Here is a 27,684-nt window from a genome sequence, read left to right on the forward strand (position 1 = left end):
TGGGGAAGCCCCAAATGTCAACTGTTGCTGGAGGAGATGTGAGTGAGGAATTGAATAGGCAGGAGGTCAAGTGCGGGGCAGTGCCTGTCTCCGAGCTGAGCTCAATGCTTAATTGTGTGTGGAGGCATGTAACAAGCCGGGCTCAGTCCGGGGCAGAACCCTGTTAGCAAGGCTCTTTGATGCCACCTGACAGCCCTAGGGCAGCGGGTGTTTCTCTTGGACCCTGCGCACCTGGTCCGGAGTCCCAGGGAGAAGTTTGAAGGAAGGATGAGAGGCAGCGTCCCCACTCACTTCTGCTTGTGAGGGACAGCTGAGGAAAGAGGGCCAGCAGTGACATGGCACGGAAGAGGCCATAGGGTGGGAAGTTGAAGTTCAGAGAACAGGATTTAAGGATCAAGCAGGAGAAGGAATATAGACAGATGCCTTGGCTTGCTGGTTGGCCCTTCCTCTATAGGATACACGGAGGAAGCCCCGCCTGGGGAAGCCAGATAAATAGGCCTGGGTGCCACTCCGTGGCCTGCGAGAGCTGATGTCTGGGGTAAAAGAGGCAGAAACGGGGCTTGTCCAGCGGTCCTGTAAGGGAGAGGCTTAGAAGAGGAAATGACAGCCGATGCCTAGCCATCTGGTCAGGCTTGGGGGCAAAGAGCAAACAGGAAGCAGGCCGCCCAGGCCAAAGGAATCCGAATGGGAACAGGCGCGCTCCGGGGATTGTGAAAGGAGGTGCGGGGGAGCCGCCCGCCAACGACAGCTGCTGCCTGGCCTCTGGATGTGATAATCAGGAGGTTTCAGAAAGAGGAGGCTCCGAGGGCCAGGGCGTGAGTCAGCAGGACTTGGGAGTGGGTGGGTGTGGAGCTGCCCTGTGGTGAGGAGCTGTTCAAGGCCTCCCACCTGGGAGTGGGGCAGGGACTGTGTGGTTCTGCGCCCTGGCCCGCCGTGGGGAGATGGGGAAGGCTGGTTAGCAAGGGGCTGGGCGGCAGCATCACGGACTCCCATGTTTGCAGTGTGAGGCAGAGGTAGCAAGATGACTGTGTTGCGCAGAAGCCTGTCCCCTCCCCAGCTGTGGCAGGTGTAGCAGCCAGTTGTCCACCTCTGTCCCACCCAGGGCCAGCAGGTCAGCCAGCGAGTACCTGGTGCGCTGATGAACTAAGCCTGTTTTGTTGCCTATTGTTTTGCGTCTCAGTGACTTTTCTTTGGGCCAAGTTAACAAATGCTTAGTGAGTACTTATCTTATGCCAGTCACTGTGCTGGGTATACCATGGGGAGCACAGACAGGTTGATTGTTTTCCACTGGGGAAAGGAAAAAAAATCCCTGTTCGATTTCAGCCTGACATTTTGCGCACACGTGTACTGAAGCGGGCTATGCTGCCATTGAACTTGTACATGGGCTCCGGAAAAAACCTGCAGGATATCTCCCTGGGAAGATAAACCACAGAGGATGCAGTTGGCAGTCTTGGGGAAAAAAACTGGAGTGTCTTAAAGGGTAGTTATAGGCTAGGGGCGAGCATCCTGGGGCTCTGTGACCCATGGGGTCAGAGAGGGGTGTGGGGAGGACATCAGGGGCTTCTGTGTTCGTGGAGTGAGTGCAGAGGTGGGAAGAGGGCTGTGTTTCCTGGGAGCAAGCAGCAAGTCTGCCTTCTCCCTCGCACGCACCTGCAGCCCCAGTGGGAACTGTGCCAGCCAAGTCACTTTGGGAAGAAACCTGTAATTGAGCTGTCGCCTGGGGAACCTGTGGTGGTGGGGAGGGGGTTGGCTACTGGCTTCCTGCTGCCACGTGTCCCTCCCGGAGGTGAAAGGCCCTGTTGGTAAACAGGAAGAAACTGGGTTGCTGGGAGGCCACCTGGCCAGGCAGGGAGTGGGCCCTGGGTGGCTGACCCTGGCTTTCTCAAAAGCTTGCCTGTACCTCGTCATCTTGAAAGCATCTGTGTCCTTAGGTAGGTGATGGTGGAGGGCGGGGCCTGAGAGTGGGGCGGGGACACCCAGGAGAGCAGCCGGGTTCAGCTCAGCATGGGACTGGGGTTGGTCTGCAGATCAGTCCTCTCTCTGGTTCTCCAGGAAGGGAGGCAAGAGTGGTGAACCGCTGGGAAGCCACTAGGTTAGGGTTAGGGTCACCTGACCGCACCGGCCTCACCCTGCAGCATGAGGGCACTGGTCTCATGCACACAGGCCTGGTCAAGATGGCCGGTGAGGAGTGGGCACTTGGCATAGCAGGTAAACCGCCATTTGGGACCCTAGCATCCTGCATCCAGGTCTCTGATTCAAGTTTCCTCTCTGCAAGGGCACCCTGGGAGGCAGCAGTGATGGCTTAAGGGAGACCCAAACTGGACTCCAGGCTCCTGACCTCAGCCCAGCCCTAACCGTTGTGAGCATTTAAATGCAAAAAAGTGGCAAGCAAATAGGTCACAGCCCACCATCACATAATTCAACTCTTTGTGGGGCGTGTCTTCAGGCGCCGTTAAGGGAAGCCGGTGCTTGTGGTTGAGGTTAAGCCCGCCGACTTCATGTCGTTAGCAAAAGCTTATGTAGCATCGGCTGGGTCCAGATGTGAGCCCAGTGATAAAAAGGTGGAGACAGGCTGGCCTTTCAGCTCCCCATACGTTCTCTTAGTGGGTGAAGGACTAGCGCCACCTCCGACCCGAGGTGAGCCAGGCTGTGAGGCTGGGGAGCAGGCAGGCTGGGCAGGGAGCCATCCTGCAAGGAAATCTAAGAGAGCTTCCTGGAAAATGCTAGCATCTAACCTGCCGGGATTGAACTGCGTCTCTGACTGTCAGACTTCTGTGGAAAGACGTGTGACGGCTAGACCTGCTACCTACATCTGCATCCCATAACTTCAACATTACAAGCATTGATCCCACAAACTGCCAAAAAAAAAAAAAATCCATTGACATTTTAATTATTTAAATGTCTTTTACCTCTAGCCTTGTGCATTTTACATCACAAATTTTTAAAGGATTTATTTTATTTTTAAAGATTTATTTTTATTGGAAAGTCAGATAAAGAGAGAAGGAGAGAAAGATCTCCCATCTGCTGACTTCCCAAATGGCCGCAGTGGCCAAAGCTGTGCTGATCAGGAGCCAGGAGCTTCTTCCAGGTCTCCATCACGGGTGCAGGGTCTCAAGGCCTTGGCTTGCCTCAACTGCTTTCCCAGGCCACAAGCAGGGAGCTGGATGGGAAGTGGAGCAGCCGGGATATGAACTGGCATCCACATGGGATACTAGTGTGTGCAAGGTGAGGACTTTAGCCACTAGGCTACCACATTGGGTTTTTAAGTTTTTTTTAATTTATTTATTTTCATCCTATTTTGACAGAGTGAAGCAAAGAGAGGACTTTCTTGCACTGCTCCAGTCCCCAAGTGTCCTCAGCAGATGCAGCTGAGCCAGTAGTGATGGGAGCTGAGAACTCAGTGTTGGCTTCCCACGTGCTTGGCTTGGCTGGGAACCCTGAGCGGGAGCCCTCACATGCTACCTCCCAGAGTGCGCATGTGCCGGAAGCTGACGTCAGCGTGGAGCAGGAACTCTGATATGGGCTGCAGGTGTCCCATGGGGCGGCTCAACTCCAAGTGAATGCTGAGACATTTTATGGGTTATAGTGCACTATTTCAATGCATAGACACACAAAAAACGATCGAGCCAGGCAGCTTTTTGTTTTTAAGATTTTTTTGGGGGGGGGGTGCTGTCCTGCACAGTAGCCCAATGGCTAAAGTCCTTGGCTTGCTTGCGCCAGGATCCCATATAGGCACCAGTTTGTGTCCCAGCGGCCCTGCTTCCCATCCAGCTCCCTGCCTGTGGCCTGGGAAGGCAGTCAAGGATGGCCCAAAGCCTTGGGACGCTGCACCCACATGGGAGACCCTGAGGAGCTTCTGGCTCCTGGCTTCAGATTGATCGGCTCAGCTCCAGCTGTTGCAGCCACTTGGGGAGTGAACCAGTGTATGGAAGACCTTCCTCTCTGTCTCTCCTCCTCTCTGTATATCTGCATTTTCAATGAAAATAAACACATCTTATTTAAAAAATAAGATGTATTTTTATCATAGTTGTTGAAGAGGCACACAGAGAGATCTTCCATCTGCTGGTTCCCTGCTTACATGGTCGTAGCGGCCAGCACTGACCAATCTGAAGGCAGGAGACAGGAGCTTCTGCCAGGTCTCCCATGGAGACTACCCACTCCTGTATTCTGAATAACAAATTTAGTTTCATTTTGTATGAGGCAATGTTTGTCAATGAGTTGAAGCAAAAATGAAGATAAAAATGTGTTCAACATTCACAAAACTACATGAAAGCGTAATATATTTAGGTAAAACTTGCCAATCACATTTTTTTAAAGACTTACTTATTTATATTGGAAAGTCAGATATGAGCAGAGAAGGAGAGACAAAGATCTTCTATCCACTGGTTCACTCCCCAAGTGGCCGCAATGGCCAGAGCTGAGCCAATCTGACTCCAGGAGCCAGGAGCTTCTTCTGGATCTCCCACACGGGTGCAGGGCCCCTGCCACGTGCAGGGAGCTGGATGGGAAGTGGTGTAGCCTGGACATGCACCGGCGCCCATATAGGATTCTGGCACATGCAAGTAAGGGACTTTACTAGGCTACCGCGCTAGGCCCAACAAAATTCTCTAAGTTTATAGCATTTATATGTCTGAAGTTATTAAAGCCTAAAGTGCTGTGAGACTTTAGGTATTTTCTGTGCATGTATAAATAATCAATACTAAAACTAAGGAATACCTATCCAGGTGTCCTAAGACAACATGTGATGTTTTCTGTTTCATTCTGTTCTTTACTAGTCTTAAAAAACTTTTTTGGGACCGGCATTGTGGCTTAGCATGCTAAGCCACCACCAGCATCCTGTATGGGTGTAGGTTTTGAGAACCGGCTGCTCCACTTTGGTCCAGCTCCCTGCTACTGTGCTGGGAAAGGCCTCAAGCCCCTGAAGCCACATGGGAAGCTCAGAAGAAGCTCCTGGCTGCTGGCTGCTGGCTTTGGGCTGGCCCAGCCAAGGCTACTGTGGCCATTTGTGAAAGAACTCTTTGTCTCTCCCTGTGTGTAACTCTGCCTTTCAAATAAATGAATCTTTCTTTTTTAAAAAAAAAAGAATTTTTTCACGTGAAAATTTTGTAGCACTCTAAATTTATTTTATAGCACTATAATGATTTATCATCAGCGGTTTGCCGCGGCCAGTAGAGCCAGGGCGAAGTCCAACATGTGCAGTCCAGGAGGACTTCACAGAGGAAGGGGATTTCTGATGTCACGTCAGCATGGGGAGAATGCGGGCTGGCGCATTGCAGGCCCAGGGCTGGCTGTGGTCGTAGGGAAGGCACCTGGGAGTGACGGCTTGGCAGCAGGAGGAAGTGAGTGAGGGGGCCGTTAGGCGCCCCAGCCCGAGTGCCCTGGGCTGCAGGAGTACAGAGAGCAGGAGTCCGTGGCTTCCTGTGGTTCTTGCCTGCTCTAAGGGACGCTCGCTTGTGGCCTTGTGTGCTGAGCAAACAGTGTCGGGAGCGCGCACACTAATTGCAGGTGTCTCCTTTCTTTCCAGGATGTGTCCTGTACCTGGAGGTACTGCAAATTATTCCAGAAAACTGGCTTGAACGCAGCCAGGCTGCAGCCTGGGAAGAGCTTCACTCAGCTCTTGCCTTTCTCCGGGAAACATCACAGAGGAACCTCACCGCCTCCGAGAGAGACCTCCCGAGGCAGTGCCCGCTTGCCGAGGATGAGGGAGTAGGGGTGATCCAGGCAAGTGATTCTCAGCTGGTCAGTCAGGGAGGCCTTCCTGGAGGAGGTGAGTCTGAGCAGCGTGACAGCGAGTGACTAAGGTACCTGTTCCTTTGTATCTGGGCTTGCTCTTTCTTACCAGAGCAGGGGTAGACAGAAAGATCCAGCTGCAGGAGGGTGAGGTGGGCCACGGCAAGCACTCACCCCACCTCTCCGGCATTCATCCCATTCTACAGTCTGGGCAGAATGGATGTGATCAGCTCAGGTAGAAACACCTGGGCCGGGGGCCTAGCTGTGAGATGGACGCCTGGGATAGGAAACCGCCTCTCCACAGCATCCCCACTTCCTCTTGTAGTCTCCTTTGGCAACACGATCCTTCTCCGTGGGCCCGAGACGGATGGCTTCTCACCAGGTCTTTTTCCTGCCTTGTCTTCTCCCACTTCGACTTCTTCTTCTTTTTTTCTTTTTCTTTTTTGGGGCCCAGCGGCATGACCTAGCAGCTAAAGTCCTCGCCTTGAACGCGCCAGGATCCCATATGGGCGCTGGTTTTAATCCCAGCAGCTCCACTTCCCATCCAGCTCCCTGCTTGTGGCCTGGGAAAGCAGTTGAGGACGGCCCAAAGCCTTGGGACTCTGCACCCGCATGGGAGACCCGGAAGAAGCTCCTGGCTCCTGGCTCTGGATCAGCGCAGCACTGGCCATTGCGCTCACTTGGGCAGTGAATCATCAGACGGAAGATCTTCCTTTCTATTTCTCCTCCTCTCTGTGAATCTGACTTTGTAATAAAAAATAATAAATCTAAAAAAAAGATTTATTTATTTTTATTGGAAAGTCAGATATACAGAGAGAAGGAGAGACAAAGAGAAAGATCTTCCGTCCTCTGGTTCACTCCCCAAGTGGCTGCAGCGGCTGGAGCGGAGCTGATCTGAAGCCAGGAGCCAGGAGCTTTTTCCTCTGGGTCTCCCACATGGGTGCAGAGTCCCAAGGCTTTGAGCCGTCCTCAACTGCTTTCCCAGGCCACAGGCAGGGAGCTGGATGGGAAGCGGGGCTGCCAGGATTAGAACCAGAGCCTATATGGGATCCTGTGCATGCGCAAAGCAAGGACTTTAGCCATTGGGCTATTCGTGCCACGCCCAGCCTCCCATTTCTTGTTCACTGGTGAGATTTAAAACTTCTCTAGGGAAAGGAATTTTATCCCAAACCCCTTTACTTCCCTCTGTGTTCTAAACCGGGAAGCTACCCCATCCTTTCACCCACAAACATCCTCCGTGTACTGCCACCCCCTCCACGAGCAGCACCATGACTGCTCCCTGACTTCCGGCCCCCGAACCCACTTTACCAGGCCTTGCAGCTTCCACGCAGGCGCAAGCCCTGTGTGCTTGCCCCTACCTACAGCCCCCTGCTACAGGGCCGGGCTCCCAGCTCTTACTCTGCTACTCTGCTTACCCGAGGTCAAGGGCAAATTCCTTGGCACAGCGAACACGGCTCTCATGACTTGCCTTCAGTCACTCTCTGAGCTCACCATCTGCTGTCCCCATTGTCCTGAGCCAGGTGCAGCCTCTGGCTGGCCGTGCCGTGTGCCCCCCTCTGACCTCTGCGCGTGCCACCCCGGGCTTGGCCTGTACTCACTTCATCTTGCCTAGCCCTGCTCCCCTGCCACTCTTATCCACACACATCGCCCTCCCCACGTTTGCTTGGTTTGTACCACCCCCCATCTCTAGAGCACCCAAGGGCACCTTCCTGGGCTGCCTTCTCGATGGGTAATCACTGTTGAAAGTCTGACCTGCCATCGGTTTGTGTGTTTCCAGGAGGCTGGACTCTCTTGTCTCACCAGAGGCCTGGCAGTTAGCAGGTGTCAGATACAGGAGCACATGCTGGTAGAATGATCACGTCTTCCCTCCCACCACTAGACAGCAAAAGATGCTCAAAGGAAGCTCCCTTCCTTGCTTTGTGCTGTTGATACTGACAGGAGAAAGTGCATATCCCACCGCACCTTCCAGCCAGCCCAGAAGGAGGCCTGCTGTCCACCAAGGTCAAGACCTTAGGGTTGCTGCAATGACTCAATTAGCTAATCCTCCACCATCAAGTGCCAGCACCCCATATGGGTGCCGGTTTATGTCCCAAATGCTCCACTTTCCATCCAGCTCCCTGGGAAAGCAGTGGATGATGACCCAAAGCCTTGGGGCCCTGCATACCCGAGGGAGACCTGGAAGAGGCTCCTGGCTCCCTATTTTGGGTCAGCTCAGTTCTGGCTGTTACGACCATGTGGGGAGTGAACCAGTGGATGGAAGATCTTTGTCTCTCTTTCTGTAAATCTGCCTTTCTAATACAAATAAATAAATTTTTAAAAAGAAAAAAAGACAGCAATGTGGTGCCCAGATTCCAGGGGAGCAGTACCGGCTTCCCCAGCTTGTGCGTCTAAGAGCTCCATTGGAGTTATTGTTGAGCAAAATGTAGAGAAGAGGATGAGCGGGGTGCCCGAGGAGCGCTGGAGGGCCTCTGAGCAGGGCCTCATTCTTCTAATAGAAACCCTTGCTGCTTGGTTCAGGTTCCCATGTCAGACAGGCACTCTGCCGAGGGTTGTACTAATGCGTTCCACTTGGCTCCTTGCCACTGTGAGATAGGTTCTAGTTAAACCCACTTAATAGATGAGGAAATTGAGACTTAGAGGGATTAAGCCAAGCACACAGGGATTACCCAGTTACAAATGATAACACCTTCTAAGGACTTGCCATGTGCCACTGAGCTCTGAGCTGCTTTTTGAAACTTCATCCTTGTAACAATCCCAGGAGGCAGACCAACGCTGTTACTGTAAGGGGCAGCCCTCTTACCATCAACCCCCAGGGCTCACCCAGCATTCCTCTAGAATGTGGTGTAGCCACTTCCCAATAATCCCTTGAACTTGGCTGCAGGGGCAGCCCAGTGAACACCCCACCTGGAAGGTGTTGTCTTGGAATCTCATATTTTTATAAAAGTTCTCTCTTAATTTTTTTTAAAGATTTATTTATTTTTATTGGAAAGGCAGATTTACAGAAAGAAAGATCTTTCATCCGCTAGTTCGCTCCCCAAGTGACTGCAACGGCCAAAGATGAGCTGATCTGAAGCCAGGAACCAGGACCCTCTTCCGGGTCTCCCACACAGGCGCAGGGTCCCAAGGCTTTGGGCCGTCCTCGACTGCTTTCCCAGGCCACAGGCAGGGAGCTGGATGGGAAGTGGAGCAGCTGGGACACAAACAGATGCCCGTATAGGATCCTAGCACATGCAAGGTAAGGATTTAGCCATTAGGCTATTGTGCTGGGCCTGAAATTTTTAAAATTTTATTGAAAAGGCAGAGTTGCTTAGAGAAAGAGACATCTCCCAGCTGCTGGTTCACTCCCCAAATGGCCACAATGGCCAGACCTGAGCCAATCCAAAGCCAGGAGCTAGGAGCTTCCTCTGTGTCTCCCACACAGGTGCAGGGTCCCAGGGACTTGAGCCATCCTCCAATGCTGTCTCAGGCATAATGAGAAGCTGAGTCGGAAGTGAAGCAGCCAAGACTCAAACCAGCACCTCTATGGGATGCCAGCAGCACAGGCAGAGGCTTAGTGTGATATGTCATGGTTCCACCAAACAAAATTGTGTTTACTAAATGCAAGGAAATACAGAAGAAGGTGTGTACTGTACCCGTAGGACAGCATCAGTAGGCACTGTCCACCGCAAGAAATATGCCCAGGCCCAGCGTAATAGCCTGGCGGCTAAAAGCCTCACCTTGCATGCACAGGATCCCATATGGGCACTGGTTCTAATCCTGGCAGCTCCACTTCCCATTCAGCTCCCTGCTTGTGGCCTGGGAAGGTAGTAGAGGACGGCCCAAAGCCTGGGGACCCTGCACCCGCATTGCAGCCCCAAAGGAGGCTTCTGGCTTCTGGTTTCAGATTGGCTTAGCTCTAGTTGTTGTGACCGCTTGGAGATTGAATCAATCATCGGACGGAAGCTCTTTCTCTCTGTCTCTCCTCCTCTGTATATCTGACTTTCCAATAAAAATAAATAAATCTTAATTTTAAAAAAAGAAAAACTATGCCTTCTAGAACTTTCCCTCACTCTTCAAAGACTTTAGTTATAGAATTTCTTTAGAGATTGTATTTTTTTTTAAATTTTACCTCACTTGAAAGGCAGACAAAGAGATCTTGCATCACAAGTTCACTCCTGTAGATAGCTACCACAGCCAGGACCGTGTCAGGCCAGAGCTGGGAGCCAGGAACTCAATCCTCATCTCCTGTGTAGGTGTCAGGGATCCAAGGGACGGTCACCCGCTGCCTCCAGCATGCGCATCTTCAGGAAGCCGGACCGGAAGTGGACCTGCCCTTCGCTGTGGGCGGCACGTGTCGCCCAAGCAGCATCTGCACTGGTAGCTGGTGCGCCAAACACCTGTTCCATCCTTTGCTTTCCTTTATATAGTCTCCTGGCATGTATGTTCAGTACCTTGTTGCACTTCTGCAAGCTTTTCAATTCCCTCTAAATGAAATCATCCTGTGCATATCTTTCTGTAACTTTATTTTTCTTTTTCTCTCACCCAACCTCGGGTCTGCGTCGCTACAGGGAGAAGTGGCTTGTTGTGTGTCAGGGCTGTGGGGAATCCCGGGGTGGAGCTGTTCCACGCATTCTCCCGCTGGCGGATTTACGTGTGGCCCATCCTCAATCCCTAGTTGCCCGGTGGTGCCACTTCAGTCCGCACTGTCATAGATATTCTTATCTGTGCCTCCTGATGTGCAGGAACCAGAATTTATCTGGGAAATGAAACTTGACTGGTTCATTTAACTTTTTACTTCCTAGGGCCAAGTTGTTTTCCCAAGTGGCTCTGTCGATTGAGTTTCTTCCTGTTGGGGCAGGTGCTTAGCCGAGCCTGCATTTCTACGTGGGGATAACCCCGGCTCTGGCTCCCAGCTCTAGCTTCCTGCAAGTGCAGATAGTGGGAGGCAATAGATGATGGCTGCATTTCTGTCACCCACATGGGAGACGTGGATGGAGTTTTGACTCCTGATGGCAGTCCCAGAGCATTTGCAGAATGAATCAGCAGATGGAAGCTCTGTCAAATAAAAATTAAAAGAAACTATTCATGGAGCCAGTGCAGTAGCTTATCCGGCCTATCCTCTGCCCATGCACCAGCACCCCATATGGGCGCTGGTTCAAGTCCTGGCTGTTCTGCTTCTGGTCCAACTGTCTGCTTATGGCCTGGGAAAGCAGCAGAGGATGAAGTCATTGGGACCTTATGCCCAAATGAGGGACCCAGAAGAAGCTCCTGGCTCCTGGCTTCGGATCAACTGAGCTCTGGCCATTGTGGCCGTTTGGAGAGTGGACCAGCAGATGGAAGATCTCTCTGTCCGCTCCTGCCCCCTGCCGTCTCTCTTCTTTCTCTGGCTTGCAAACTAAATAAATGAGGTTTAAGAAAATGATTATTTACGTAGAATTTCAGTGTGCCAGTGATGTAGGTCTGTTGCTGTGAGAAATGAAAAATGCTGGATACGGTGTCCTCAATTTATAGAAGAAGATAATTGAGGCCCAGGGTGGTTGTGGCTGTGTGAAGCAATGCCACCAGGCAGGCAGTGACAGCTCCTCTGACTGGGGTCCCCGACCCATCACCCCATGCACCCACCCCGACCTCGGCTCACTGCTGTCTCACTCCGCTCCCTTCTCAGGCTGAGGCCAGCCAGGACAGAGCGTGCCGCTTCCAGGGTCGGACTCCCAGTCCTGCAGCATGCGGCTGCTCCGCAGGCGCCACATGCCACTGCGCCTGGCCGTGGCCGGCAGTGCCTTCCTGCTCTTCCTCTTCATCATGCAACGGGACGTGAGCAGCAGGGAGCAGGCCACCGAGAAGCCGTGGCTGAACTCACTGGTGGGCCAGAAGGGCCACGTGCTGGACCTCATGCTGGGTGCCATGAACAACCTCCGGGACTCCATGCCCAAGCTGCAGATCCGGGCTCCGGAGCCCCAGCAGACACAGGCCCCCGCCAACCGCTCCTGCCTGCCCGGCTTCTATAGCCCTGCTGAACTGAAGCCCTTCTGGGAGCGGCCGCCGCAGGACCCCAAAAGCCCCGGGGCGGACGGAAAGGCGTTCCACAAGAGCGAGTGGACACCTCAGGAGAAGCAGGAGAAAGAGGAGGGCTACAAAAAGCACTGCTTCAATGCCTTCGCCAGCGACCGCATCTCCCTGCAGAGGGCCCTGGGCCCAGACACCCGGCCTCCAGAGTGAGTAGCAGCTGGCATCCCGCGCAGAGCAGGGAGGCCCGTGTGGCAGAGTGGCAGAGGCCCGGGGTCCAGTGCCAGGCAGAGAGCTACCAGGCTGAGAACAGAGACAAGGGTTGCTGCTAAACCCTCATTGCTTTCCTTTAAAAAAAAAATTATTTGTAAGGCAGGGTTGCAGAGCGAGTTGAAGAGACAATGAGAGAGATCTTCTATTCTCTGGTTCACGCCCCAGATGGCTGCAATAGCCAGAACTGGATCGGCCCAAAGCCAGGAGCTTTTTCTGGTTCTCCCATGTGGATGCAGGGGCCCAAGCACTTGAGCCATCCTCCACTGCTTTCCCAGGGGCAGGATCAGAAGTGGAGCGACAAGGACTTGAACCAATACCCATATAGGATGCCAGTGCTACAGACAGAAGCTTAAGCTACTATGCCACAGTGTTGAACCCTCTTTTTTTTTATGATTTTATTTTGTTATTTGAAAGACAAAGTTACAGAGAGAGGGAGCAACAGAGAGAAATCCTCCATCTGCTAATTCACTCCCCAAATTACCACACCAGCTGGAGCTGAGCCAGGCTGAAGACGGAAGCCTGGAATCCCACTGGGTGGCAGGGCCATCTTCTGCTGTTTTCCCAGGCATGTTAGCAGGGAGTTGAGTGTGAAGTGGAGCAGCTGGGACTTGCACCAGTGTCCATGTGAAGTTTCAATGCCACAGATGAAAGTTTAACCTACTACACTGCAATGACAGCCCCCATGGGTCTGGAGAGCTGCACACCTGAGTGTTTTTGGGTCTGGAATGAGTTGCCCTTTGGTGCCAGCAGGAGGTCTTCACAGAGAAGGGTGCTAGGCAGAGAGGAGGCCCTGGAGCAAGCAGGGCATTCCCTGGGGGGGCCATGAGGGAGCTCACGGCCAGCAGAGGGGCCATGTGCTACCTTCAAGTCAGAGTTACTCCTCCTCCCCCCACCCCATGATGGCAACATGACCAAGCGCCCCCCAAGGGATCAAGGAGAGGTCAGAGGAGATAGGTAGCCATCGGTGACCATACCATCAGAGTACAGGGAGCTGCTGAGGAAGCAGGTCGGAGAGTCATAAAGGGAAGAGCCTCTCCTAGCTCCCCGCCATGAGCAGCGGCCACTCTGCTCAGATGACCAAGTCTGTCCACTGGGGTTCGGGGTCGAATCACACTCCGCCATGCATACATCACAGAGCTGCTTGCTGCCTGCGGAGAGCCCTTGGGGCAGGGAGGAGCTGGGCATGGGCAGAGGCCAGGAGCAGGTACAGATGTGAGGGCAGCTGGGGACAGGGAACAAGGCCCTCCCACTGCCCCAGAATCCCACCTGGACAGGGTTCTGGACAGTTATGCACATCTGCCCATCCTCTGCTCCTTCCAGATGTGTCGACCAGAAATTCCGGCGCTGCCCACCCTTGCCCACCACGAGCGTCATCATCGTGTTCCACAACGAAGCGTGGTCCACACTACTGCGGACAGTGTACAGCGTGCTGCACACCGCCCCTGCCATCTTGCTGCGGGAGATCATCCTGGTGGATGATGCCAGCACAGAAGGTGAGGCGAGACGGGCCAAAGGCCAGGGCCTGCCACGGGCGCTCTGGGAAGGCAGCAGCTTCTCTCGAGGGAGCCAGGTGCCGGCTCCTGACCAGGTGCTGGTGTCACAGCCCACCAGAAGGTCCAGGAGCAGAAAGGAGGCAGGTGGGGCATGGGAGAACAGGCACCTTACGTTCCTAGAGCAAGCTTGGGTTTCGTTGCACTCCACTTTCACCTCCAAGCTGGAGACCAGAGGGTAGGAGTCTGTGAGACCATACTTCTTGCTTGAAGACCACAGAAGCTCTTTCTTTTTTTTCTTAAGATTTCTTTTTGTTATTTGAAAGGCAGAATTGTTGAGAGAGAGGTGGAGACAGAGAGAGAAATCTTGCATCTGCTGGTTCACTCTCCAGATGGCCACAGTGCCAGGGGCTGTACCAGCCCAAAGCCAGGAGCTTCTTCTTGGTCTCCCATATGAGTGCAGGGGTCAAGCGCTTGGACTGTCTTTGACTGCTTCTCCAGATGCATTAGCAGGAAACTGCATTGGAAGTTGAGTGGCCTGGACTCGATCAGCTACCCCTATGGGCTGCTGACGCCACAAGTGAAAGCTTATCGTGCTATACCACGAGCTGGGCCCTAAGCATTGGTTTTGTTATGTTCCTGGCATGGCTGGGACTGGTCCACAGGGCTGGTCACCCTAGAGCTGGGCCTTGAACAGGGAGTGCCCCAGAGGGCATTCCCAGAAGAGGAGAGGGCAGAAGCAGGGTGTGAAGGCAGGAATGCTTTGTTGGGGTCTCTGGAGCCGCTGAGGCATGGGTTTGTGACTAAGAAGAGGTTTAGCTGCTGCTTGTCCTTCATGCCAGGTTAACGTGCTTACTGAGAGATGAGGGGTTGTGGGAAGGGACAACGCTGCAGTCACCCCAGCTCAGACAGTGGTGGCTTAGTTCTGTTTGGCTGGTTTTCTTATAATTTAAGTATAATTATTTGATAGATGGAAAGATGGGTATACACTCACACTCACACATAGTTTCCAGCATTTCCCAGCCGCCCACACTAGGCCTCCGGGGCTTGGCCAAAGCTGGGAGCCACTCCCACGTGAGTGGCAGGAATCTGACTTCTTGGACCGCCATCATTGCCTCCGGGGTCTGCCTGAGCGTGAGGCTGGAGTCAGGAGCTGGAGCTGGGGATTGAACTTGAGCACTGTGATGTGGGACCTGGTTGTCGTGACCTCTGGACCAAAAGCTGGAGGAGAGGAGATGGGCCGAGAGGAAGTTCTTACCAACCCTTGGGAGCAGGTTGTAGAGGCCATAACTCAAGAAGAGGCTGGGCACAGGAGCTGAGGCAGAAGTAAGGTGGGCGTCTTCCTGCAGATAGCATCTGGTGCCAGCTCTCTCCTGCCCTTGGGCATGACGTGCTGCTGGAAGTAGGGCCAAAGCTGTTAACAGCTGAATGAGAGTCCCATGAAATCCCTGTCCTCAGGGAACCCCCATCTACCCAGGGAAGGAGGCCACTGAGCAGCACTTGCCACGCCAGGGCAGGGATGCAGTGAGAGGGTGTGGTGGACAAGGGGTGCCAACAGGAGGCCCCCCAGAAAGGGAAGCCTTGGGTGTGGCCTCCAGGGCATCTTAGTGGCCGTGGCATGGGAGCAGGTATACCAGTTGTCTCTCTGTCACACCAAGACCTTTCGTGGCCCCATCCCTGGACCGCAGGTGCTGAAGGGTTCCAAACCGCTGGTCCTCATCACCCAGAACACCCTGAGGCCACAGGACACAAGTGCCCGGCCAGGCAGACAAGAGCCACATGGCGGGCTGGCGGCAGCAGCCTAGGTGGGGCAGGCATTTAACGTACCTATTAAGATGCCACCCTGCCATACATCACAGTATCTGGGTTCAGGTCCCCACGCTGCTCTCGTGTCCTGCAAATTCAGGCCTCAGGAGGCAGCAGTAATGATTCCAGCAGTTGGGTGCCTGCTACCCACGGGCAGATTGGGACTGAGTTCTTGGCTCACACACAACTTGAGTTTGGGCTCAGCCTCAGCCACTGGGGAGTGAACAAGCGCATGGGGGCTCTCTGTCTCTGCGCCTTTGTGTCTCTGTGCCTTTGAAGTAAATAAATGAATTGTAAATTTTTCACCTAAAAAAAAAAAAGCAAATCTACCCAGAGGAGAGCAGCCTGCCTAGGGTAAACGTGGTGGTGACTCAGACGCCCGAGATGGTGTGCTCTAGTTTAGGCTTGTCTCTTCCCTGCCTCCCTGGCTTCGCTCTCAAGGCCACTTGCAGCATCTGAGAAGCACCTGTCTGAACAGGTGGTTGACACACAGTTAAGATGCTGGTTAAGAGCAGGCACTGTGCAACACCAGGCACCCATATCCCATGTTGGAGTGCTGGTTCAAGTCCCGGCTCCTTCACTTCTGATCCTGCTCCCTGCTGATGTATCCAGGAAGGAGGCAGAGGATGGTCCAGCTGCTTGGGTCACTGCCATGCATGTGGGAAGTCTGGTTGGAGCTCCTGGCTCCTCCTGGCTCCTCCTGGCTCCTCCTGGCTCCTCCTGGCTTTGGCCTGCCCAAGCCCTGGCTATGAACTGAGAAGTAAACTAGCAGACGGAAGGTACTTTTGTGTCTCTCTTTCAAATTAAAACATTAATCTTTTTTTAAAAAAAGAGATTTATGTATTTTTATCACAAAGTCAGATATACAGAGAGGAGGAAAGACAGGAAGATCTTCCGTCAGATGATTCACTCCCCAAGTGAACATAGTGGCCAGAGCTGCACTTATCCAAAGCCAGGAGCCCGGAGCTTCTTCTGGGTCTCCCACGCAGATGCAGGGTTCCAAGGCTTTGGGCCGTCCTTAACTGCTTTCTCAGGCCACAAGCAGGGAGCTGGATGGGAAGCGGTGCGGCCAGGATATGAGCCAGCGCCCATGTGGGATCCCAGCGCGTGGAAAGTGAGGACTTTAGCTGCTAGGCTACCATGCCGGGCCCAACAAATTAACCTTTTAAAAAGACACTGGTTCAGAACTCCCCATGTATCTTATTGAAGTGTCTGGGTCAGAATCTCGGCTCTGCTTCTGATTGCGCCTTCCAGCTATTGAGCGCTGTGGAAGGAAGCAATGTGGGATACCCGGATGGAGCTCTGGGCTTCCAACGTTGGCTTGGCTGCTGTGGGCCTTTAAGGGAGTGAACCAGCTGACAGAGAATGTGTCTCTAGCTGTCTTTCAAATCAATATGCTTATAAGTAAATGAATAGGGCCCGGTGGCGTGGCCTAGCGGCTAAAGTCCTCTCCTTGAAAGCCCCGGGATCCCATATGGGCTCCGGTTCTAATCCCGGCAGCTCCACTTCCCCTCCAGCTCCCTGCTTGTGGCCTGGGAGGGCAGTCGAGGACGGCCCAATGCTTTGGGACCCTGCACCCGCGTGGGAGACCCGGAAGAGGTTCCAGGTTCCCGACTTCGGATCGGCGCGCGCTGGCCATTGCGGCTCACTTGGGGAGTGAATCATCGGACGGAAGATCTTCCTCTCTGTCTCTCCTCCTCTCTGTATATCTGACTTTGTAATAAAATAAATAAATCTGAAAAAAAAAATAAGTAAATGAATAAAATAGTTTCATAAATACATGTAAATGAACACCTCAAGCTTTCCTCTTGGGACCTGGCCTCCCTCTGTGTCTGTTGAAAACGGCACTCCCCAGGCCTGGTGCCATGGCTCAATAGGCTGATCTTCCACTTGCAAGTGTCAAAATCCCATATGGATGCCGATTCGTATCCCGGCTGCTCCACTTCCCTTCCAGCTCCTTGGTTGTGGCCTGGGAGAGCAATTAAGGGAAGCCCAAAGCTTTGGGACCCGCACCCATTTGGAAGATCCAGAAGAAGCTCCTGACTCCTGGCTCTTGGCTTCAGATCAGCTCAGCCATGGCCATTGTGGCCGTTTGGGGAGTTTCCTAGAGCATGGAAGATCTTTCTCTCTGCATCCCTCTCTCTCTGATTCTGCCTTGTGATTCTAAGAGTAATAAATGAATCTTAAGAAAGAAAGAAAGAAGGCTGTATACACTTTGTTACAACAGCACACAGCGATTGGCAGCCCCCACGTATTTGCAGGAATTCCCGGGATTTGTCAACCCTCAGATAGGCCGTACGTGGATGGTCTGCAAACTGCTAGATACTTTTATCACTGTTCAGTGTAGTGTGAAAGGACAGAAACCTGGGCAGCCCAAGGCAGGATCAAATGTCCCACATCTGACTGTTTGATCAGATTAACCGGCTCTCATTACAACACACAACAAGTGAAGACTGTGTCCCCGCCAAGATACAATGTCCCCGCTCTCTGTCCACCTGTCAAGGCAGCTGGAGGTAGCCCTGTAACCGTGAGTGTCTGGGCATTTGATGCCATGGTCTGGGGTGGGGAGCAAACCTGTGCCAGGCCCTGGGCCTTGTCTGTCATTCCTCCGAGTCAAAACCGAGGGCACAGCAGCCAGGAGTCAATCCTGGTCTGGCACATTCTGCCAGCTTCTGGAATCAGTCCACGCTGGCCAGAGGAGCTCTTATGCCTGTGGGGATATTCTGTCTAAAGCCCTGAGCTGCCCTGGGGAGGCTGTGGAACCTGGAGCCCAGGCCTCCCTCCTGCGGGAATTCAGCAGGTGGATGGGGGCTGGTGGGGAGGGGGCAGGCAGACTCCTTCTGGCCTCCAGGAAGAGGAGCAATGTGACCAGGAGCCTTGATACGCAGGCTCCTTGTGGAACAGAGAGGAGGTGGGATTGGTCAGGGGATGGAAGGGAGACAGCCGTGAGATCAGAAAGGATGCTGGCTGTGTGCCCTGTGCCGGAGCAGGAGGACATGTGGGAACATTTCAGGGTCTCCCTGCTCCGCATCCCCTGGTCAAGACTGGGAGCAGCAGTTCCCCTCAGGGCCTCCTGAGGCTCCCACGAGGCAAGAGGAGGGCAACAGGGCTGCAGGACGTTCTTGAAGAGTTGTGCCTTGGCCCCACTGTTGTGAGGCCCCCCTTTGTGGTCCAGGAACCGATGAGGGGTTCTGATTCTAGCTGGATCCCAACTTGTCAGGGTCTGTTACACAGGCACAGTGGTCTGTGCACCTCTCTTTATTTCTGTGTGGGCTTTGTTTTTCCTTAATAAGATTTATTTTTTTAATTTGAAGCATTTGTAGAGACAGAGAGAGAGAAAGAGAGAGATCTTCCATCCTCAGGTTCACTCCCTAAATGGTTGCAATGACCAGAGCTGGGACAATCTGAAAGCAAGAGCCCGGAGCTTCTTCCAGGTCTCCCATGTGTGTGTAAGGTCCCAAGGTTTTGGGTTGTCCTCCACTGCTTTCCCAGGCCACAAGCAGGGAGCTGGGTAGGAAGTGGAGCAGCCAGGACATAAACCAGCAGCTACCTGGGATGTCAGCATCATGGATGGAGGCTTGGTGTGCTTTGCCATGGCTCCAGCCCCATCTCTGTGTTTCGGTTATAACGCAGGAGACTGCCTCTATTAACCCTGTGTCCTCAATTTAAAAAAAAATGTTTCGTCAACTTATTTACCTTTGCTTTTAAAAAGATTTATTGACTTATTCAAAAGGTAAAGTGACAGAAAGAGGGTAAGAGAACACGATCTTCCATCTCCTGGTTCACTCCCCAGATAGCGACAATGGCCGAGGTGCAGCCAGGAGCCTGGAGCTCCACCCAGGTCTCCCGTGTGAGTGTCTGCTGCTGCTTTTCCAGGCGCATTATTAGCAGGGTGCAGGATCAAAGTGGAGCGTCTGGGACTCGAACCAGCGCCCTGATGTGGGATGCCAACATGGACATCCTAAGCAGCAGCTTCACTCCCATGGCTTAAATTTTATGTATCTTTTACCCTTTTGTGGAGATTCACCAAAAAGTTCCCAACTGCAGTTAGGTTTGAGGCTGGACAAGATACAGCAGGTAGGGACATAAGACGAAAATAAAAGAAAAATGAGCTGGGAAGTTACCCTGACAAGGAAAGATGTTCTCGTCTCTAGAGTTTTCCAGTGCCAGGGAGGAAGGGGACAGCCCACCAGAAAAAAAAGTCCATAAAGGCAGGCGTGTCTTAATTTGATGACTAAGCATTTGTTAGCCACCTGCTGTGTGTGAGCCCCTGGGTCGGATCCCGGGAACACTGTGCTGGCCCGTTTGGGCAAGTAGTCTGTCTTCTTAGGGCAGACATTTGTAGTTGGGAAGACAGTGAATAATCCCGGATAATGATCGGTGTGATGGAGAAACTCCACAGGGGTGGGCAGGAGTACAGAAGGCAGGGTGACAGGCCGTGAATGGGGAAGATGTTGCTGAGGTCCGCGTAGCCAAGCAAAGCTATTCTGAGTGCCCCGAAGGCGGGCAGTGTGTGCAGAGGCCCCAGGTTCGCTGCCAACGGGGCAGGGAGGCCACCGATGCGGATGCAAGGGGAGATGAGAGACGTGCCAGGAAGAGATGACCCCACCGAATGGTATTGACGTGTGTCACCAATTTTACCATTTCTGAATGCTGGCGGCACGGTCCGGTGGCACCAGAGAGATTCCTGGCCTTGTCCAGCCATCATGACAGCTGTCCTCCAGAGAGATTTCTCTTTTGCAGAGGAGACCTCTGTGCCTGCTGAACAGGAGCCCTGCCCTGCCCGCAGGCCCTGGCAGCCACTGTCCTCTGAGTCTGACCACCATGGGGCTTCGCACAAGAGCAATCTTGAAGCTTTTGCCCTTTTCTGTGGGGCAAAACCTAAGCGTGATGGCTCCGGGTCAGCCGTGTCGTGGTCTCTGTCACAATCTGCCTGCTGATTGAGGCTGTGTGACGTTCTGTAGTGTGGATAGGGCACGACTTGGGGATGCCCGTGTCTGTTGACAGGCATTTGGGCTGTTCCCACCCGTGCCTGCCCTGAGCAAGGCTGCTGGAGACATGGCATGCAGGGGGGCCTGCTGCTGGCCGACCCAGGAGTGCAGTTGTTGGACCATGTGGTCATTCTGTTCAGTTTTTTGTTTTGTTTTGTAGGGAACCATCCTACTGTTTGGACTGTTGTTTTTGTTTAATCATTTAAATACTTACGTATTTATCTGAAAGGCTGAGTAATAGGCAGGGAGGGAGCAAGAGAAAGAGAGAGAGAGTGAGCACTTTCATCCTCTGGTTTACTCTGCAGGTGCCCACAGCAGCCAGAGCTGAACCAGGCCAAAGCCAGGAGCCTGAAACTCCCTCTGCATCTCCCCCATGGGATGGCAGGGGCTCGGGTCCTTGGTCCACCATTCCAGCATCACAGATGGCAGCTGGACCCACTGCACCACAACAATGGCCACTGACTATTTTTATTCAGGAGTCAGAGAGAGGTAGACTCACACAGACAGAACTTCCATCTGCTGGTTCACTCCCCAGGTAGTCAACGACAGCCAAAGTTGGGGCCTCAATTCAGGGTCTCCCACATAGGTGTCAGAGACCCAACTACATGCTTTCTACCAGGTCTGCATTGACAAGATGCAGAGCTGGAGTCTCCTATGATACTTGGATATAGAACCCAACTGGTCAACCAGATGCCTGCCCCTGGCTTGCCGTGCAGTTGGAGACCACTGTGCAGGTGTAGTCTGGTGTGTAGTTCAGATCTGAAGCCTACCCGTCCCTGCAGCAGCCGAGTCAAGGACAGACTGGGCACACTAGTGTGGAACTGAGGCCAGGAGGCGAGGGTGACGGTGGGGAGGGGAGAGAACCAGGTGGAGTAGCTGGAGGGAGGAGGGACGCTGCGGAGGGGAGAGCGAGGGCACAGATCTGGGCCGGAAGTCCTGAGTGCGGTGTAGCGCAGACGTTGGGTTGTGGTTCTGTTAATCTAGGAGACCTGGGAGCTACCGCATGTCAAACCACCTGGGTGGTGTCGGCCATGTGTCGCCAGAGGCCGTGTGTGTGTGTGTGTGTGTGTGTGTGTGTGTGTGTGTGTGTGTGTGTTGGGTAGAGGAGGGGCTGTTGAATGGCTCCCACCTGGCACGTGTGGGCCTGGGGCTGGCAGCCTGTGCCAAAGCAGCCATGCCACCTGGGCCTGGAGGGAGGGTGTGGGTGAGGGGCTCTGTCGGGCTTCACAGAATAGTACTTCAGTCTCTCACCACAAAAGCCACTTCCTGCGATGTTCTGTCCCAGGGTTATCATGGCTGCCGTGAGCTTCCTGTCGAGTTCTCTGGACAGAGTCCTGCTGGGGCCGCTCCCTCTGCTCCCTGGGGGGAGAAGCTGAGCGCCTTGCCAGCAGGGGGCTGCAGGTCCTCAGTGCCCAGGGTGCCAATGCATGTGCAGATGCATACTGAGACCCCCCCAGGGAGGAAACACCTGATGCTGAGGAAGCTGATTTTAACTCCTCCTGTCATGGCCCCCAGAGAGACACAAGGCCCCATTCCTGGAGGGTGTGGGGGTAAAGGTGACTGCCAGGTCAGCACCCATAAAAACTGAGGAAGAACTGGAGTGCCCTGTTCGGGAGCATTCCATCCTGTACCTTAGCCATCACTGTCCACTGTTGCTGCTGAGGTGCAGAGCAGCAGAGCCCAGAGCAGAGGGGTCAGAGCGGGGATTCAGATGTGGGCATTCCACCTGGTGCCAAATCCCACCCTTTCCCGAGGTCTCACACGTGGCCACGTCCCAAGGCCCTGGTGACCGAAGGAGGCGGCAGAGACTGCCTTGAAACCCAAACTCCTTAATCCTTGCCAAGGTGACCACACTTCACGGAGAAGGTGAAGTCAGAAGCCAGCCTGCAGGCCACCCCGGTTCAGTCCCTGGCACACAGGTGTTTGGAAGCAGTGAGGACACACGCGGGAGCGGGGTGTGAGTAGGATCCCCGTGCACACAGGGGATCAACAGTAACCGTGAACTTGAGCTCCAGATCCCCCAGTGTGCAAAACCCTGCATGTAGAGCAAGACCATGGCTCCCAAGGGGAAAGGAGGCACCCAGCTGGCCGCCTCCGTCCTGTGCCTCCGCAGCTGCAGGCGCCCTGTGCAGCACAGAACAGCAGCCCTGGTGAACCCAGAGGGTTGTTCCTGAACCAGAAGCCACAGAAGGCGCTCCGAGAAGGTATCCTCAGGACGTGTCTGCTGCTGATGCTCCGAGGATTCCACACTCAACTCCAGGGCCCGTGGGGAGTTCCTGGAGTCAGTGGTGCCAGGAAGGGCTCTCGGGGTGTCCTCCCCTAAGCCGCTGCCCAGGCCCTGGGGCGTGGTGTCCTTGTGGGGCAGAAGGCAGGCCAGTGGGGCCGGATGGAGAGGGCTGCAGATCTCAGCAGGAATTCCCCACCACCACCTTCTTCAGGAAGCTTTCTCTGGGGGCCAGCCCTGTAGCACGGCTGCTTACAACACCCTTTGCCAGGTTTGGTACCTCCCTTGCAACCCACATTGGCAGACCTGCCTGGGTTCAACACCCGGATCTTTGCTCATCTCCTACAGGAGCACCGGTTCAAGTCCCAACTGCCCCACTTCGCACCCAGCTCCCTGTTGATGTTCCTGGGAAAGCAGAGGATGGACAAGGGCTTAGGGGACCCAGAGGCTCCCTGGCTCTTGGCTTTGCACTGGTCTAGCTCTGGCTATGGTAGCCCTCTATCTTGGGTTACCCTGCTTTTCAAATAAATACGTAAATATTTTTAAAATATTTGATTTTGAAAAAGCTTCCCCTCCCCCACTCGAATGCAGGAGGGCTGGCCGTTTCACAGCCTTGGCTCTGCAGGCCCAGCTGCAAACAGTACATTCCTCAGCCTGGCACTCTGACCCGCCTGGGCCGGGCCTGGCTGCAGTAGGCACTTGGGATGCATTCTTGTTTTTAAATATCACTGAAGGAGACGATTGGCGTGTTTTCATTTTCTCGAAGAATCCCTTAGGCAGAGGGTTAGAGTCAGACTCGCTGCTGCAGGAACCACCAGCAAGAAATCAACCCTGTGCGTCCTGCCCATGCAAACCCACACGGACGAGCCTGGCACACAGGGAGTCGCTGTGACGTGGCTGGCCACGTGGCCACACCTGTGAAGGGTGGTAGAGCCTGAGGGAGGCATCAGAGAGCCTTTGCCAGGCGTCTGCACTTGATTCAAGACCAAAGACAGTTCCAGGGCACAGTCTGTGAACAGCAGGGGCAGTCCCTGGGGCGCCCAGCCTGGTGGGTGCGGCCCCAACCCCAAACCCTCAGCTGCAGTGGGATGCCTAGGGCAGTGGAAGTGCCATAAAGTTCAAAAGTTCAGGCTGCTGGGGAGGGAGCCGAGATGCTAGCCTCCCACAGTGGAGGGCCTGGGTTCAGTACTTGGGCTGCAGTTTCTTGCTAATGGACATGCCAGGAGACAGGAAGTGAGGACTCAGGTGACTGGCCACGATGGAATTCCTTGCTCCTGGCTCTGGCTCCAGCCTAACCACAGCTGTTGCAGGAGTGATCTAGAAGAGGGACGCTAGCATGCTCTCTCTCTCTCTCTCTCTCTGATTTTTATGGCCCCCCCGGGCCTTGTACCCACGGGATGGAGTCTGCCAGCCCACGGCAGCTGCCAGCGAGGCCCCTTCCCTTCCAGAGTACTTGAAGGAGGAGCTGGAGCAGTACGTGAAGCAGCTGCAGGTGGTCCGTGTGGTACGGCAGCCGGAGCGCAAGGGGCTGATCACAGCCCGGCTGCTGGGGGCCAGCGTGGCGCAGGCAGAGGTGCTCACCTTCCTGGATGCCCACTGTGAGTCAGCAGTGCCGGGTACAGCCTGGGGCGGGGGTGGGGGATATCCCCTGGTGGGGCACTGGGTGCTGTGGGCACCACCCTGACAGATTGGCCCTCCCCCTGGGGTAGGGGGAGGTAGGGACTGGGGGGCTGTGGGCATGACCCTGAAAGCCTGACCCTCCTGGGTGGAGCAATGATATCCCCTGGCCCTCCCCCTGGGGCGGTGAGGAGTAGGGACTGGGGGGCTGCAGGCCCCACGCTGACAGCCTGGCCCTCCCCTCTGGGGCCCCACAGGCGAGTGCTTCAACGGCTGGCTGGAGCCGCTCCTGGCTCGGATCGCCGAGGACGAGACGGCAGTGGTGAGCCCGGACATTGTCACCATCGACCTCAACACCTTCGAGTTTGCCAAGCCCATGCCGAGGGGCAGAGTCCACAGCCGTGGCAACTTTGACTGGAGCCTGACCTTCGGCTGGGAGGCCATTCCGACCCACGAGAGGCAGCGGCGCAAGGATGAGACCTACCCCATCAAGTAAGCACCAGGGGTCAAGCAGCCCCCACCTGGGTTTCTGTTCCGGGGTCGAACACGTGACCTGTGCCCTATCTTTCTCGCTGCTGCTGAGGTGGGCGCTACGATCAGCGCGTTTGCCAGGTGAGAACATGACGTCGTGGTGATTGACAGCTGATGTCAGGCGTGTAGCCGGCATAGGGTGCATCCCAGGCTGGCCCAGAGCCCGAGCCGCCCAGCCTGCCACCTGCTCTTGAGCCACTCTTGCTGTGTGCCCGTGCTGCGCTGCCCGCCTTGCCTCCTTGGTCTCATTCCCCCTGCATGCAGAAGGACATGGCTAGTGCCCGTAGGCGCTTATGGGGCATGGTGGCCACAGGACGCTGCTGAATAGCCATTGTCCTAGGAGAGGGCACCCTGGGCCAGAAGTCACTGATGTTACTTGGAAAATAGATCATCATTGAGGGATTCTCAAGTGTGATGTCTGTGGCTGTTGTCCAGAACTATATATATATATATATATATATTGAGATTTATTTTTTTATTTGGAAGGCAGAGTGATGGAGACACTGAAAATGAGTTTCCGTTCTGCTGGTTCACTGCTCAGAGGGCTGCAGTGGAGGGTGCTGGGCCAGGCTGAAGCCGGGAGCCTGGAACACCGTTTGGGGCTCTCCCAGTGGGGCCCAAGTGTCAACAGAGAGAAAATCTCTCTCTCTCTCTTTGTCTCTCTGACTTTCAAATGCACAGCGAGGGTTCTACAACATGGACATCTGGAAATCCAGGGTGGGCATTTGGGACACTCGTATCCTACAGCAGAGTGCCTTGGTTGGGTTCCTGCCTCTGCCCCCAGTTCCAGCTTCATTGTTAATGCCCTTCTTGAGAGGCAGCATGGTGGCTGAAGTGCCTGGCATCAGCCTAGGCCAGTCCCGGCTGCTGAGGGCACTGAGGGAGTGAACCAACACCTGGCAGATCAAAATGAAAACACACAAGCAGGAGGCAGGTGGCCAGGTCCTCCCTGAGGCTTGAGGGGCCCACCTCCCCCTGCAGGTGGACAGGTGGCAAGGCATCCCCTGTTTGATGCCCATGGCTTGCCAGTCCTCTCCCACCCACCCTGTCCTTGTTGCTGATGTTGCGGGGTTTAACAGCTGTCACCCGTGAACTGAGTGGGGCAGCACGCTACAGTCTGGCTTATATGCGCCACAGATTTTTGTCCTGGCCAAGTGCTGTAAGGGTCAAACTGGACCATACGTCTGGGATAGGGGACAGCAGAGGTTGGGGACAGAGGGAAAATCTTGAAATGGGGAGGTGGTTGGCTCTCATGCCCCTCCTCTTGCTCGGAGTCCCACAAAATTCCATCAAAAGGGCTCAGGTGTGTGTTCTAGGCAGGAGGGCCCCTGTTCGCCACCTGCTCTGTCCCTGTTAGCAGGAGGAGAGAAGAGAGGGCAGGTGGAAGCGATGGCGTCTTCCTCCTTGTCCTCGGCTGGGCTCATAGATGCCTTTTGTTCAGTGTGGACACTCACAGACCCTGTCCCTGCTCCCAGCGCCAGGCACACAGTGGCACAGCCAGGGCCTCTGTATCCTGCCCACCACTGACATCCATGGCCTTGGGGAGTCTCTGGGCAGATTTAGCCTAAGCTCACTGGGCCATGGCTTCCCAGTGTGGGGGAAACAAGAGCCCAGGGGGTAGGCAAGTGCTCTGGGAAGACTCCCATGTCCCCCCGGGAGGGAGCTTTGTTCCCAGCTCTGGCTCCTGGCTGACTTCCTGCTGGGGCATGCCCTGGGAAGCAGAGGTGGCGGCAGCAGTGGTGGCTCTGGGAGTTGGGCCCCCGGCCACCCTGCTGCAGCCCAGATGGGATTCCCAGCTCCTGCCTTCTGCCTTTTGCCTGGTCCACACCTGACTGTGATGGGCATTTGCATGGGGTTGGGGAGGTGAATGAGTGGGTGATAAGAGCCAGACGTGAAATGGAACTCCCTCCAGAGGAGATCGGGGACTTTGGGGCTCTCATTTGGATACTCAGAAACCCCCTTGTCAGTCTCTTTGACACTTCTTGGGCTGCCTTGGGATCCCAGGACAGGGCCACAGCTGAGCAGGAGGACTCACGGCTCCAATTCCTTCCAGCAGACAGGTGTGTGTGTGTGTGTGGGTGGGGTGTCCTCATGGGGGCCCACCCCAACCTTCGTCGGCTGCTATCGGGCATCCAGGGAGTGAGCCATCTACCTTTTCAATAAATAGAATAAATATATACATTTCTCCCAGAAGGTGATTGCCTGGAGTAGCAATAGGCTCCCAGACTTGGGGACTGGCCACCTCTTTGGGCACCCCAGTGCGTGTGGGGCACCTCTGCAGGTGCTGGGGTTACCCAGTGTGTTGTCGGCTTCTGCTCAGTTATACCATGTGAAGCCACGTGAGGGCAGCAGCGCGCTGTCCAAGGTGGCTTGGCCTAGGCTGGTGTGTTCTGCTTGGGTCTCCCCAGCCCTGCTCTCTCTCAGCTCCACCCCACCTGGCATGTTGCATGTATGCACAGTTTTCAGGAAGCTTGTTCATTTCGATGCCAGGATTTTTGGAAACCCAGGCAGAGGTTTTTCTTCTTTCTGCATTTATTTGCGAGGCACAGAGAAAGAGATCCCATGTACTTTTTCACCCCTCAAATGCCCAAAGGGACAGAAGCCGGGGACTCAGTCCAGGTCGCCGACACGGGTGGCAGGAACCCAGGGTGCTGAGGCGTCAGTGCTGCCTGATGCGGTCTGTGTGAGATAGCGGGGGTCCGGAGCTGGAGCAAAGCATTGAACCCCGGTTCATCTGTGGGGTGCAGGTATCTTAGCAGCCAGGCTAAACACCTGTCACCAGTCTTTCCATAATGTTTTTAAAAAGATTTATCTATGTATTTTATTTGGAAGGCAGAGTTACAGAGAGACAGAGATCTTGCATGCACAGGTCACCATCCATGTGGCTATAATGGCCAGAGCTGAGCCCAGCTGAAGCCAGGAGCCAGGAGCCTCTTCCTGGTCTCCCACACAGGTGCAGGGTCGCAAGGCTTTGGGCCGTCCTCTGCTTTCCCAGGCCACAAGCAGGGAGCTGGGTGGGAAGTGGAGTGGCCAAAAC

The 27,684-nt window shown here is 54.5% G+C and overlaps 1 protein-coding gene across 3 annotated transcripts in view; it reads left to right on the forward strand.

The window, feature by feature from the left end:
• The window catches only part of GALNT6 (polypeptide N-acetylgalactosaminyltransferase 6), a 38,115-nt gene that overhangs the window by 2,507 nt on the left and 7,924 nt on the right, over positions 1-27,684 (forward strand). For 2 of the 3 annotated variants that reach the window (XM_004583212.2, XM_058673085.1), the window contains 5 exons: positions 5,525-5,767; positions 11,375-11,924; positions 13,309-13,481; positions 23,948-24,097; positions 24,374-24,608. In XM_004583212.2, coding sequence (XP_004583269.2) covers positions 11,434-11,924; positions 13,309-13,481; positions 23,948-24,097; positions 24,374-24,608 — 1,049 coding nt within the window. In that variant the 5' untranslated portion in view covers positions 5,525-5,767; positions 11,375-11,433. Of the gene's footprint in view, positions 1-5,524; positions 5,802-11,374; positions 11,925-13,308; positions 13,482-23,947; positions 24,098-24,373; positions 24,609-27,684 lie in introns of all 3 variants that reach the window. The other variant, XM_058673084.1, reaches the window with a different exon arrangement.

This window comes from Ochotona princeps, chromosome 15 (assembly GCF_030435755.1).
Source record: "Ochotona princeps isolate mOchPri1 chromosome 15, mOchPri1.hap1, whole genome shotgun sequence".
NCBI lineage: Eukaryota > Metazoa > Chordata > Mammalia > Lagomorpha > Ochotonidae > Ochotona > Ochotona princeps.